The 14,598-nt window shown below is 36.3% G+C and overlaps 1 protein-coding gene across 2 annotated transcripts in view; it reads right to left on the bottom strand.

Moving 5' to 3' along the window:
- Positions 1-14,598, bottom strand: part of LIN7A (lin-7 homolog A, crumbs cell polarity complex component) — a 148,645-nt gene that overhangs the window by 89,122 nt on the left and 44,925 nt on the right. Inside the window, exons 1-2 of one of the 2 annotated variants that reach the window (XM_036252718.1) lie at positions 12,131-12,205; positions 11,410-11,502 (exon numbers count right to left, since the gene is read on the bottom strand). In XM_036252718.1, coding sequence (XP_036108611.1) covers positions 11,410-11,502; positions 12,131-12,136 — 99 coding nt within the window. In that variant the 5' untranslated portion in view covers positions 12,137-12,205. Of the gene's footprint in view, positions 1-11,409; positions 11,503-12,130; positions 12,206-14,598 lie in introns of those variants that run through there. The other variant, XM_036252719.1, reaches the window with a different exon arrangement.

Below are 14,598 nucleotides of genomic sequence, written 5' to 3'. Positions count from 1 at the left end.
CTGGAGGACTTCCAAGGAGAAATCGACAACAATACAATCATAACAGGGGACTTCAACACCCCGTTGACAGCACTGGATAGATCCTCTAGGCAAAAAATTAGCAAGGAAACAGAGACTCTAAATGAAGCACTAGACCAAATGGATTTAATAGATATCTACAGAGAATTACACCCCAAAACTACAGAATAAACATTCTTCTCAAGTGCACATGGGACATTCTCAAAGATAGACCACATGATAGGACACAAACTAAATCTCTACAAGTTCAAGAAGATTGAAATCATATCAAGCATCTTCTCAGATCACAATGGCATGAAACTAGAAATCAATTGCAACAACAACATGCAAAGACATTTCAACACATGGAGGCTAAATAGCATGTTATTAAACAATGAATGGGTCACCGAGGAGATCAAGGAAGAAATTAAAAACTTCCTGGAAACCAATGAAAATGAACATACAACAACACAAAATCTATGGGATGCAGCGAAAGCAGTTCTGAGAGGGAAGTTCATAGCACTACAGGCCTACCTCAAAAAACAAGAAAAATTTCAAATTGACTGTCTAACCTCACAGCTTAAAGAATTAGAAAGCAAACAAAAAGAAAACCCCAGAGCAAGTAGAAGGAAGGAAATAGTAAAGATCAGAGCAGAAATAAATGACATAGAGACCAAAAAAACAATTCAAAGGATCAATGAAACAAAGAGCTGGTTTTTCGAAAAGATAAACAAGATAGATGGACCCTTAGCTAGACTCACCAAGAAACAAAGAGAGAGAACCCAAACACACAAAATCAGAAATGAAAGAGGAGAAGTAACAACCAACACCACGGAAATACAAAAGATCGTTAACAACTACTATGAACAACTATATGGCAACAAATTCGACAATCTCAGCGAAATGGACAAATTTCTAGAAACACACAGTCTCCCAAAACTATTCCCGGAAGAGATAGAAAACTTGAACAGACCAATAACAACTAAGGAAATTGAAGAGGTAATCAAGACTCTCCCAGCAAACAAAAGCCCAGGCCCAGATGGTTTCACAGGGGAGTTTTACCGAACATTCAAAAAAGAACTAACACCCATTCTCCTCAAACTATTTCAAAAAATTCAAGAAGGAAGACTTCCAAACACATTCTATGAGGCCAGCATAATTCTAATTCCAAAACCAGAAAAAGACACTACGAAGAAAGAAAACTACAGGCCAATATCCCTGATGAACATAGACGCCAAAATCCTGAACAAAATATTAGCAAATCGGATCCAGAAATACATCAAAAAAATTATTCACCACGACCAAGTGGGATTCATTCCAGGGATGCAAGGCTGGTACAATATTCGCAAATCAATAAACGTGATACACCACATAAACAAAATGAAGAATAAAAACCACATGATCGTATCAATAGATGCTGAAAAAGCATTCGACAAAATCCAGCATCCATTTCTGATAAAAACGCTCAGCAGTGTAGGAATAGAGGGATCATATCTCGACATAATAAAGGCCATATATGAAAGACCTACAGCCAACATCATACTCAATGGACAGAAACTAAAAACATTTCCATTAAGAACAGGAACAAGACAGGGATGTCCACTTTCGCCACTCTTATTTAACATTGTACTGGAAGTCTTAGCCACAGCAATCAGACAGGAAGAAAAAATAAAAGGGATCCAAATTGGAAAGGAGGAAGTGAAACTGTCATTATTTGCAGATGACATGATATTGTACATAGAAAACCCTAAAGGCTCCATCAAAAATTTATTAGACTTAATAAATGAATTTGGCAAACTAGCAGGATACAAAATTAACGTCAAGAAATCGACGGCATTCTTGTACATCAATGATGAACTCACAGAAAGAGAAACTGAAAAAACAATCCCATTTACCATCGCTCCAAAAAAATTACGATACCTAGGAATAAACTTAACCAAAGAAGTAAAGGACCTATTTGCAGAAAACTACAGGTCATTGAAAAAAGAAATAGAGGAAGATATAAAAAAGTGGAAGCAAATACCCTGTTCATGGATTGGAAGAATTAACATAATTAAAATGTCCATACTACCCAAAGCAATGTATAGATTCAATGCAATCCCCATCAAAATACCAATGACATATTTCATAGAACTAGAACAAATACTTCAAAAGTTCATATGGAACCAAAAAAGACCCCGAATAGCCACAGCAATCTTGAAAAAGAAGAACAAAGTTGGAGGGATCACAATACCAGATATCAGGTTATACTACAAAGCGACTGTAAACAAAACAGCCTGGTACTGGCACAAGAACAGGCATATAGACCAGTGGAACAGAACTGAAAACGCAGAAATGGACCCATGGCAATACGCTCAATTAATATTTGACAAAGGTGGCAAGAGCATACAGTGGAGTAAAGACAGCCTCTTTAATAAATGGTGTTGGGAAAATTGGACAGCTACATGCAAAAAAATGAAACTAGACCATCAACTTATACCATACACAAAAATAAACTCAAAATGGATAAAAGACTTAAATGTGACCCGTGAATCCATAAAAATTCTAGAAGAAAATGTAGGCAACAAAATTTCGGACATCATACGGAGCAGAATTTTCACTGATACATCACCTAAGGCAACAGAAATAAAGGAGAAAATGAACACATGGGACTACATCAAACTAAAAAGCTTCTGCACAGCAAAAGAAACAATCATCAAAATGGAAAGGCAACCCACTGTATGGGAGAACATCATTGCCAATGATGTATCAGACAAGGGGTTAATTTCCAATATATACAGAGTGCTCATACAACTCCACAAAAGGAAGACAAAGAACCCAATTAAAAAATGGGCAGAGGAGCTGAATAGACACCTCTCCAAACAGGACATACAAATGGCCAAGAGACATATGAAGAAATGCTCAACATCACTAATCATCAGAGAGATGCAAATTAAAACAACTATGAAGTATCACCTCACACCTGCCAGAATGGTTGCCATCAACAAATCATCAAACAAGTGCTGGCGAGGGTGTGGAGAAAAAGGGACTCTAGTACACTGCTGGTGGGAATGCAGACTGGTGCAGCCACTATGAAAAACAATATGGTGTTTCCTCAAAAAATTAAAAATTGATCTGCCATTTGACCCAGTGATCCCACTTCCAGGGATATACCCTAAGAAGCCTGAAACACCAATCAGGAAGAATATATGTACCCCCATGTTCATAGCAGCACTATTTACAATAGCTAAGATCTGGAAACAGCCCAACTGTCCACCAGTAGACGAATGGATCAAAAAGCTGTGGTACATATACACAATGGAATACTATGCAGCGGTAAGAAAGAAAGATCTCTTATCCTTTGAGACGACATGGAGGGACCTGGAAAGTATTATCCTAAGTGAAAGAAGCCAAGCAGAAAAAGACAAATACCACATGATCTCACTTATATACGGAATATAATGAACATAACAGTCTGAGGAATACAGTAGACCCAGACACATGGAAGTAGGGCACAGACTGACATCCCTCAGAAGAGGGGATGGGGGGTGGGGGGGTGGGAAGAGATAAACCACAGAACTTATATGCATGTATGCATGACCAATGGACATGGACAACTAAGCCGGGGACGTGGCGGAGGTGGGGTGGGGTGGGGGGTGCCAATGGGGTAAAAAGGTAAAATATCTGTAACAAAAAAATAAATAAATAAATAAAAAAGTTGTGGCACATACACACAATGGAACACTATTCAGTTGTAAGAAAGAAAGATCTCTTATCCTGGGAGATGACATGGAGGGACCTGGAGAGTATTATGCTAAGTGAAATAAGCCAATCAGAAAAAGACAAATGTCACTTTATCTCACTTATTTTTGGAATATAATGAACAAAATAAGCTGATGGACAAAATAGACCCAGAGACATAGAAAGGAGTATGGTTCAGACTGACCTCAGAGGAGGGGGACGAGGGGAATGGATGAGAGAAACCAAAGAACATACACACATGTATGCATGACCAATGGACATAGACAATAATGCTGGGTCAGGGGAGGGGAAGGAGAAACATCTGTCACAAAAATAAATTAAGGTATCTGGCGGAAAAAAAAAAATGGGCAGAGGAACTGAACAGACACTTCTCCCAAGAAGAAATACAAATGAACAACAGATAAATGAAAAGATGTTTAACTCAGCTATAAGAGAAATGCAAATTCAAATTACAATGAGATACCTCCTTATACTTAGAATGGCTATTATCAAGAAGACAATTAATAACATGTGTTGGAGAGGTTGTGAAGAAAAATGAACACTCATTCCCTGCTGGTGGAAATGTAAACTGGTACAGCCACTATGAAAAATAGTATGGAGGCTCCTCAAAAAATTAAGAATAGAGTTACCAGCAACCCCTCTTGTGGGTATCTACCCGAAAAATTTGAAAACATTTATTCACAAAGATATATGCACCCCTGTGGTCATTGCAGCGTTATTCACAGTGGCCAAGACATAAAAACAACTCAAGTGTCCTTCCCTAGATGATTGGATAAAGAAGATGTGGTACATATATATAATGAAGTACTACTTAGCCAGAAGAAAAGGTGAAATATTGCATCTAGAACAACATGGATTAACTTGAGAATATTTTGCTAAGTGAAATAAGATAGACAGGAAAAGTTAAGAACCATATGATGTCACTCATATACGGGATATAAAGTTGAAAGCAAGAAATGAACAAATAAGAATAACAAATAAATAAAAACTTATAAACACAGACAACAGTGTGGTGGCTACCAGAGGGGTAGTAAAGGAAGAGCAAAGGGGGTCGAACATATAGTAAAGGAATATGTGCCTTCAGGTGGGCCCAGAATCCAATATACAGTTCTTGCATCATAGAACTGTATACTTGAAATATATCTAATCTTACTAACCACTGTCACCCCAACAAATTTAATGGAAAAATAAAACACGCCAAAGCAAATAACAAAACAAACAAACAAAAAAACCCACTCCTGCTCTAAAGTGATCCAAAATACGACGATCTAACCTCTACTGTTGTTGTAGGAACTTCCTACATTACAAGTGAGCCCCTTGCTGAGTATTGATAGTTATCTTTAGTTGTCTGCATTTTTCTATTTACAGTACAGTTGTCTAGCATGGTTACTTCCCTTTCCCTTTATCCTACCAAATAGCAAATGACAAATATCATATTAAACACTATTTTTCTCTTTTTGTGGCTAAATATCACCAAGTCCTTAACTTCTCGTCTTATAACAGGTTTCCAGATTCCTTACTATATGGAGTGGCCTGTTTTCTTTTATTTATCTTATTTTAAAACCACTTCATATTGTCAACTTCATTCTTAAAGTTTAGAGCCTCCTCAGAAGAAATAAAATGAGAAAAGGAGCAAATGGGAGATAATCTAGAAACAAACAAAAATTATGATCCAAGTGCCTTAAAAGTAAAAAAAAAAATTATGAACCACCTGATGGGCATGGGTATTTATATTGGTTGGCAATTTCATATAGTTTTAAAAAGATTGATCACAGCTTACTAAATATATAACAGTTTTTAAAAAATTAATTTTGCTTTATAGCAGTTAAAGGGTTGATTCTGCTTATAACCTTTATCCGAAGCAAATGTGGCTCGGTGGTTGATTAGCGTCTGTCAGAATAGCTTGGGTTACAACAACCCCAATATCTTGGAGGCTTAGATGAAAAAAGGTTTACTTCTTGCTCAGGTAACATGTTAATGAAAGGTTGGCTAAAGCCTACAGTTCTCATTTTCTCACTCTGCAACCCAGCCTGATTGATATTTATCTTATAAAACGTCACTAGTCAGATGGCTAAGGGAAAGGAACATAGCAAAGCATGCACTGATTCAAAGGTGTCTATGAGAAAGTGGCACAGATCACTGCCACTCATATTTCCTTAGCAGAAGCAGTCGTCATCACCACATCTAGCTTTCAGGAGGATGAGAAAATCCGATTATAACATGTGCGCTAAGAAAAGAACTGTAATATTTTTAAAGAATCCTATCACAGAATGATAGATTCCATATGGAGTTGGTTTATTTTCTTATTTTTCAGTTCTACTACACTATAAAATACGAACAGACAACATCTGGTCATTGCCCAAGGAAGGCAGTTTTTGGTGACTGTGATTCAGTTCTGCATTTTTGGGTTAAACGTGCATATGACAGTCATATGTGTGGGAGCTAGTCCTCACCACAGACCACTCTTAGCAGTACCTCACACACCAAATCAATGAGCATATCACCCAAGAAAAAGGAAGCCTTGATGTTTTAAAAGTTGAAAGATGATGAGAGTAAATAGACTGCTCGTTCTGTTTTAATTATTTTAGTTTCAGAAAGAACGTCTTTGTATTCTTTTGGAGAAATTAGATGTCCTCTAAAAATATGACGACTCATATACTATTGATGTTTTTTCTCTGAGGCCCAAAGAACAAAGTGTCAGGAAAAGTCCGTCTCTTGGCCATAAAGCCATTTGAACGGCAATTCAATTCTCTTACAAAATTCTTTTATCCAAAATCAACATTATATAATCTGTATATTTCAATCTTTAAATTCCCTTATTATATTCAATGTATAAGTTTGGATCATTCAAGCTAATTAACACAGTGATAAACAGAAACTTAAGGAAGCCACTTAAAATCACAGAAATGGTCATCACTGGGACAATCAGTACCATTTTTTTATCTTCACCCAAAGATATGTTCATTGATTTGAGGCGGGGGGAGAGAGCAACATCAATCAGTTGCCTTCTATATGCGCCCCAGCCAGTGCTTGAACCCACAACCCAGGTATGTGCCCTAACTGGGAATCAGACCTACAACCCTTTGATGTATGGGGTGATGCTCCAGCCGATTGAGCCACATGGGCCAGGGCAGTATCATAAAAATGTTTTATTTCATCTTTCATTAAAAAATTTGTCAGTCAGTACCTCTCACTATGGGAAAGCAACATTGTCAGCCCATTTATCTGCTGTGCTCCCTGAAATTACCTGCACAGAATGGGAGCGATTTAATTATTAATCAGGTCCTTTCTAGCTCCTTCAGCAATAAAACACAAGCAATATAAGAACTGCCTACTATTATCTATATTCTATGAATAAAGCTGTGTGTGGATTGGCATTTAAGTGCAACATATTCATTAATAGATCAATGCACAGATGGTTGTGCTTCGATGCTGATCTCCACAAAAAATGATTTCTGTCTTTATTACAGATTACAGAAAAATAGTTAAAGAGACAAAACATCTCATCTCTTTTAATCATGCATTTGCAGTAAAAAAATAAATAAATAAATAAATAAAATTTCATTAAATTATTCTTCCCACATAAGAGCTGCACCTATGCCAAGAGCTGATTAAGTGGTTTCATCAAAATGTAAAACAAAATATGGGATTGCTTCAATATGTAACAATAACTACTGTTATGCTTGTGTAAGGCAATTACAAAATTGGCATTTATTGCCCTACTTGCTTTTTGAGCGTAATTTGAATTTTACAGGCTTGTTGGCAATGCCATGACCTGTACCTGTTTCTGCTCTGGTGAATAAAACTAAGAATAATGCCACTGTAAGTTCTTGTTCTCTTCTCCGCCTGTCATGAAAAAATTCATAACTTTCACACTGGAAAGTATTAACTTGCAAATATTTCTGGAAAACTCAAATAATTTAATGACAGATTCTGAATATTACTTGAATAAGAAACCAAAACTTCAAAGGTTTCATGCCAACATAAAAGTACCTAAGAGACCAAGAATAAAAGGATTCTTGGATCAACAGAATTTAATTTTCAGATATTTGCCACTGAACATGATCATATTTCCTAATTATACTAGAGTGATTCCTCCAACTTTGTTCTTCTTTCTCAAGATTACTGTGGCTATTTGAGCTTTTTTGGGTTCCATATAAGTTTTTAGAATATTTGGTCTGGTTCTGTAAAAAACACCACTGGTATCTTGATAGGAATTGTGTTGAATCTATAGACTGCTTTGGGTAGTATAAACATTTCAATGATGTCAATTCTTCCTATCCATCAACATGGCATATGCTTCCACTTATTTGTATCTTCTTCAGTTTCTTTCTTTAGTGTCTTAGCATTTTCCAAGTATAGTTCTTTTACATCCTTGGTTAAATTTATTCCTCTGTATTTTTTTTTTTTTATGAGATTGTAAATAAGATTGTTTTCTTAGTCTCCCTTTCTGATAGTTCATCATTGGTGTATAAAAATGCAACTGATTTCTGGATATTTATTTTGTATCCAACTACTTTACTGAATTCATTTATCAGTTCTAGAAAATTTTTGTGTGGAATCCCTAGAGTTCTCTATATACAGTGCACACACACACACACACACACACACACACACACACACACATAATCTCATCTGCAAATAACGACAGTTTTACTTCTTCCTTTCCAATGCCGTTGAATGCCTTTTATTTTTACTTCTTGTCTGAATGTGGTAGCTAGGATTCCTAGCACTATATTGAATAAAAGTGGTGAAAATGGACATCCCTGTCTTGTTCCTGATCTTGAGGAAAACATTTTTAGTTTTTTCCCATTGAGTATGATGTTGGCTATGGGTGCATTTTTCTTTATTGGCCTACAGATTCACCTGCCTGACAACATGTATTCATATTTTATGTTTCTATTGAAAAACTTTGACTACATTGATTCAGAGTATTTTATGATTCAGAATTGTTGTATACATATTGCTAATTTTACCATTACTTCCCACAATTAATGTAAAGTGACACAAAAAAATAATAAAGGAAATTCCAAACTTAATGAATATAAATAATACCATGCAACTCATTTGAAATGTTAGCCAAGATGAAGTCACCAAAATAATTTCTGTATAACATGCATTGCCTTGAAGAACAAAATAATTATAAGAACATTACACTGCATATAAAATTAACCTTACTAGTTCAACTTTTAAAAATGTAAGGCAGATAAATTGTATCATCTTTTTCCCTCTGACACTGTTGGACTGCCTATGCCTACACGTTTTCACTGACCTCTAATGACACTCATACCCCACTTTAACACAGTGTTTGTAAGGTATATTTATAACTCCTATATAATGTCTCTATATTTATTTTTTACTCTCATTCTCTCTTTTGAAAAAGGCTTGTGTGTTGATTTGAACAGGTATCTATACCACAATTACAACTCCAGACCCAACTTTCCCCCCAAGCTTCAGACTCAGATGCCTGCTAGATATCTCTACATGGGTGTCTGAAAAGTACCATCAATTCATTATGCCGCAACAGAACATATTTGATGTGTCCTATTGTTTAGTTAGTCCTGTGGAAAGTAAAAGAGGTGACAGAATGTCTAAAAATGAAAAGCTGGATACCAGAGCTCAGGGAAGTAGCACTCTGTGGAGAAAGAAAAGAATGTATGAGAGATTTAACCTTTGTCTGCAGAGTGGCTGCAGCAGTTTGACCAGGAGGAGACCCACAGACTTTCCACACATCTTTTACCTTTCCTACTGAGTAGCTGGTGGCCAAGAGTTCACACACTGAGAAATTTCCCTGTAGCCTTTGTTCAACTTTATACATTAGAACTTGGAGACACAATTATGGTTATTTACTCAAGCTGTATTCATTATAAACAAAAATTAAATAATCAGTAACTTCATATGACAAAGATTTAGCACAAGTACAGCCTAAAGCTGGCAAAAGCCAAATGTAACCTCATTGGGTAGGCTACAGTTTAATCTACAGTGAGAGAGGTGTTACATGTCTCCACCTTAGTCACCTGGGTCTTTCCCACCTAGTGACTACACATAAACTAACATTGTTGCAGTAAAAGAATGTGCGTTGCCCTGGCTGGGTGGCTCAGTTGTTTGAAGTTCATCCCTTACACCAAAAGTTTGCAGGTTCCATCCTCAGCTGAGGCACATGCGGGAGGCAGCTAATTTATGTTTCTCTCTCTCTTTTTCTCTCTCTTCCTCTCTCTCTAAAAATCAATGAAAATATATCCTTGGGTGAGGATTAAAAAATAAAAATAAAAGAGTGTGCATTAGCTGCAAGCAGAGTTGCAGAGAGGGAGGTTGATACAAGCATTCCCTCTGATACAAGGAACTGTCCAGGCCGTCACTAGGTTCAACTCTTTGGAGAAGATGATGGTAGGTAATTCATTATTGGAGACTTCTAGCAAGGCAGATATACTAGATTTATGGACTTTAGGTTCAAATTAAGAAATAATTACTTAGTACCTGATGGGGAAGAGGTGATGGGCTTACTGAATATTATTTTATTCAAAAAGCAACATAGCATATATCTCTCATATGAATTTTTTTGTAAACAATTCAATTCATTCATTGTCAAGTCAATTCCACCACATAAGTCAATACAAAATTCAAATAGTCATTACTATATACTGTTTTCACCTTAGGAATCTTAAAACCATTAGCCAGGAGAGCATTACAGAGATGTGTTAGAAGGGCACCTGTCCAGATTTTCCTTTATTGCACTAAACCAGTGATTTTTTAACCCACGTGCTGTAAGAATTTTTAACACATGCAATACCTGATTATTTAGTCAGAGGCACTGACCTCTTTACCCTTAGATTGTCAAAATGAAAAGGACAATAGCCAACACAACAATAGCAATCCAGTATGAATGTCCTGTCTTGAACAATAAATATATAGGTCATAATAAAGTTGAATCTTATTTCAACTTTATAAGTCACCTCTCATAATAAGGTTGTATCTCATTGGTTAATTCTTACATACAAGTATAGGCACTTAATTTTTTTAAAAGTCACGTTGGAGAAATAAGGGTAGGTAATTACCACTATTATTATTATTTATTGTAAACCCATCAAAATTATACCTATTTTTTAGTCAGATTGGCAAAAAATATACTTTTTGGTGTGTTGCAGAATTTTAGTAGTTAGTTTGTATGTGCCATGAGATGAAAAAAGTTGAAAATCGCTGCACTAGACAGTAATGTTTGGATAACTATAACTAGTCAGTAGGAGGTTACTCTTTCAGATTTGCTTGTGAAAGATTTAGCTGAATGTTTTTTTTTAAAAAAATCTCAGCCCTCATTAATTATGACTATTTCTAACTGAATTTCCAGATGACTTCATGTGACCACTGAAAAGTTTAAACTATATGTAACAGTTACCTGCTAAGCCAGTCACTTTATTGGTACCATAAGGTCAACATTTGGTTTTATGTGAACATACAAATCCTGATTGAATCTAATTCAAGAATTTAGCAGACTAAATTATATTTTATCATCTGTCCAAGGAGCTAAAAACAGAAGGCAGAAATGTAGTTCCAATCTTAAGCATTTCAACTGTTTGTGTGGAAAAGACATGTTTTCCACTCAGAAGATATATGGCTGAACATAGTTATTAGAATCTGAGTATCATACCTCTCGAATAGCAGTACAAAACTCACTCTGAAGCACTTTTTTAAGGGATTGTAGCTTGTGCACTGGAACTTCTCCAGACTCCTGTAGTTTTTCCAGTAATTCAATTGCTCTGGCAACATCTGAATAAAAAAAAGAAAATCAAAATGAAAAGACCTAGAGTAAACTGTGTCTCATCAGCAAAGCACCATCACTCCAACTGAATTGTGATGATGACAATTAAGTGGAATTAACTATAAAATCAGAATTTACAATTCATAGTTTATTGATCTACTACTCTTTTGCTAAAAAGCCATTTTATTCTATTTCACACATTTTGTCACTGAATACATCTTCTTTGGTGTCATTTCATACATAATATATATGGATATATAATATAATATATGGATGGGCAGTTTGACTGTTCTTTCAGACAAAGAGCAGGAAATGTGTCTTTTATTTATTCTGATACCCCAATAAGCAAATGAGTCCTGTCAATTCTATTTCTCAGATGGTTTTCTCAGTTTGACTTTTTCTTAACCATACCACATTTATCACATCTGCAATTTTACATTTATTAGTATAATGATTTGATTAATGTACATCTCTTCATCTTGTCTATAATCTCCTACAGGGTAGAACTTTATCTGGTTTGGTCATCACTGCATCCCCAGAGTTTGGTATAATACAGTGAATAAATGTTTGATAATGAATGAATTAATTGATGGGCTCTCTCCATTTAACTGCCATTGAGTTATTCCAGGCCCTCACCATCATCTCTGTTCTATCCAACTGGAATCATTTTTTCTCCTCCAGCCTCTTCACGGGTTCACAAAGTTATCTTCCTAAAATAAGAAAATGATCGTGTAACCACCTACCAGCTTCTAGGACAATACCAAGCAAACGAGTTTTTAATAACAATTAATATAAATGCTTCTCTTTCACTGAACAGTATCAAAGGTTCATGCATCAAGAAACACAGTATTTTATTGCCATAGCTTCAAAATTCCCAAGTTGGTTTTGCATTGCCAGGAGAAAATGTTATGATGAAAGGCCATTTTAATAATGCCTATGGCGATCTCTTCTACCTCTGTGGCTGTGTACAGTCAACACCCACTGAACGTTCTCTTAGACATTTATGTATAGACCAGAGGTTTTCAATTCCTAAGTGATTAGTTCCAGAAAGTATTCCATAGCCCTGCCATCAGATTATAAATTCATCTGTCCATCCATCCACTAATCTGTGTTCCTAGTAGCTGTGGCACTAAATTTAATAAGAAGAATAAGACACTTCCTTTCTGAATTCACCATCAGACGAGAAAGGAATACTACAGCCTAGCTACCTAAAATAAAATCGTTTCCACCCCAGAATTTGGGTGGGGTTTTCATAGGTGAATGTATCTAAACAATGAACATACGCAATAAGTGACTTAAATGAAGATTTTTCCTTGATGTATTGCCAAACTGATTGCCAATCGTGGCCAAAAGAAGCACAAATCATGAAATCAATACGACACTGCCATTTTCAAAAGTTTGTCTTTTTGTACATAAACGGGAAGTCAACATAGTCAATTGGACAATACCAGCCACATCCACAATCAATAAGGTACCAAGCTAAGAATTTTATGCATATCTAATTGCACAAAAGACTCTACACTTAGATGTCCTCAGTTAAATGAAATTCTCATCATGTTTAACAATGAGCTTTTTTTTTTTAAAAAAAAAAATCTTGACACTAGCTCTTCTCTTCCTATATTCCTATTTCCACTACAGCATCCCCAGCTTGTCTTTTAAGCTAGGCCATGGCATCCTCTTTCACATTCACCCTTGCAAGCAGCTAGTCAGCAAGTACTATAGATTTTATCTCAAAAATGCTTTTTGAATGGAGCCTCTTTGCTTCATTATACTTCAGGGAAGCCTTTATTATTTTTTAGCCATAGTATTGGAACATTCCCTAACTGTTCTTTCAATTAATCTTTTTTCTTTTTCAGTCCATACTCCATACTGCTTCCAGAATGATTGTTTTGAATGATAAACCTCATTGTTATACTCCCCCACATAAAGCCTTCTCTGGCTTCCCACTGCCTACAGGGTGAAGTTCAGAACACTTCGGGTTACACACAAGGTCCTTAACAACCGGCCTCTTCTGACTTGGCTCTAGAAACCTCCTCCTGCCCATCTTATACTTTGTCCGCCCGACATTTTTGTTACTCTAGGACATGCCACAGAATTTCATGCCTCTATGACTCTGCACATGTCACCCCCTGTGCCTGGAATACAATTCATTGACTCATCTAGGAGTGGCAGGAACACATAGTGTCCCAGGAGACAGCTGGTTGCTCTTGCTTTCAAGAAATTTACAGATTTAAGGGGTCATAGATGTGCAATAAAGTGGGTGTGTGCTGTAAAAGAAGTACTGCAAGTCAGTGCATGGACCTATACCAGACATTTATCATCATCCGTGAGGTCAGAGAGGACCTCTTTGTGGCAGTAACAACAGCTAAGCAGAGTCTAGGTAGGAGGTGCAAGTGGGGAAAATGGAAGAATGTTCCAGGAAAATAAATGCAGATTGAAGTCTTATCAAGAGAGTGTGGGCATTCAAAGAACTGAAAGGAGTTCAGTATGGCTGAAGTTGCAACCAGGGCAAGAGAGCAAGAAAGGAAGTGGAGAGAAATCACATCATGGAGGGTGTTTTATAGGTCATGTCGGGAAGCCTTGGCTTAAATAGCACCTCCTTAGGCATGTCTTCCCTGTTTCTTCAAGGCAGATTTAGCTGCTTACAGGCCTTTTTTCATTCATCCACAGTAATCATGTCTTCTCTCTGCAATACCTGTTTGCAAAAAAAAAAAAAAAAAAAAAGAAAAAGAAAAAAAAAATACCCTTGCAAATCTATAAGGCTCTTGAGGTGTCAGAACAATATCTTATTTGTCATTGTATCCATAATATAGTGCAAGTACTTAGCAAATATTAGGGGTTTAATATATGTTTGTTGAATGAGTGATAGATTAATGAATGAGAAAGGCTCAGAAAGGAAGGGGTTAGAGATTTATGTCTAGGTAGACACATAACTTCCCATGAGACCAGACCTATCAGCCTTGGTCAAAACTGACTTGGGTCTGGTGTGGGGCAACCCTGGAGAAAGTTCAGAAAGGTGAAAACCTGTGATATTCATCACTTTTCAACCTTGGCTGCACATTAAAACGATCAGGAGTGCATTTAAAAATGATTAATGCTAAGAC

The sequence above is a fragment of the Molossus molossus genome, unplaced genomic scaffold (assembly GCF_014108415.1).
Source record: "Molossus molossus isolate mMolMol1 unplaced genomic scaffold, mMolMol1.p scaffold_m16_p_10, whole genome shotgun sequence".
Taxonomy (NCBI): Eukaryota; Metazoa; Chordata; class Mammalia; order Chiroptera; family Molossidae; genus Molossus; species Molossus molossus.
The sequence above is the reverse complement of the archived record's forward strand: the minus strand, read 5'-3'. Positions and strand labels throughout refer to the sequence as shown.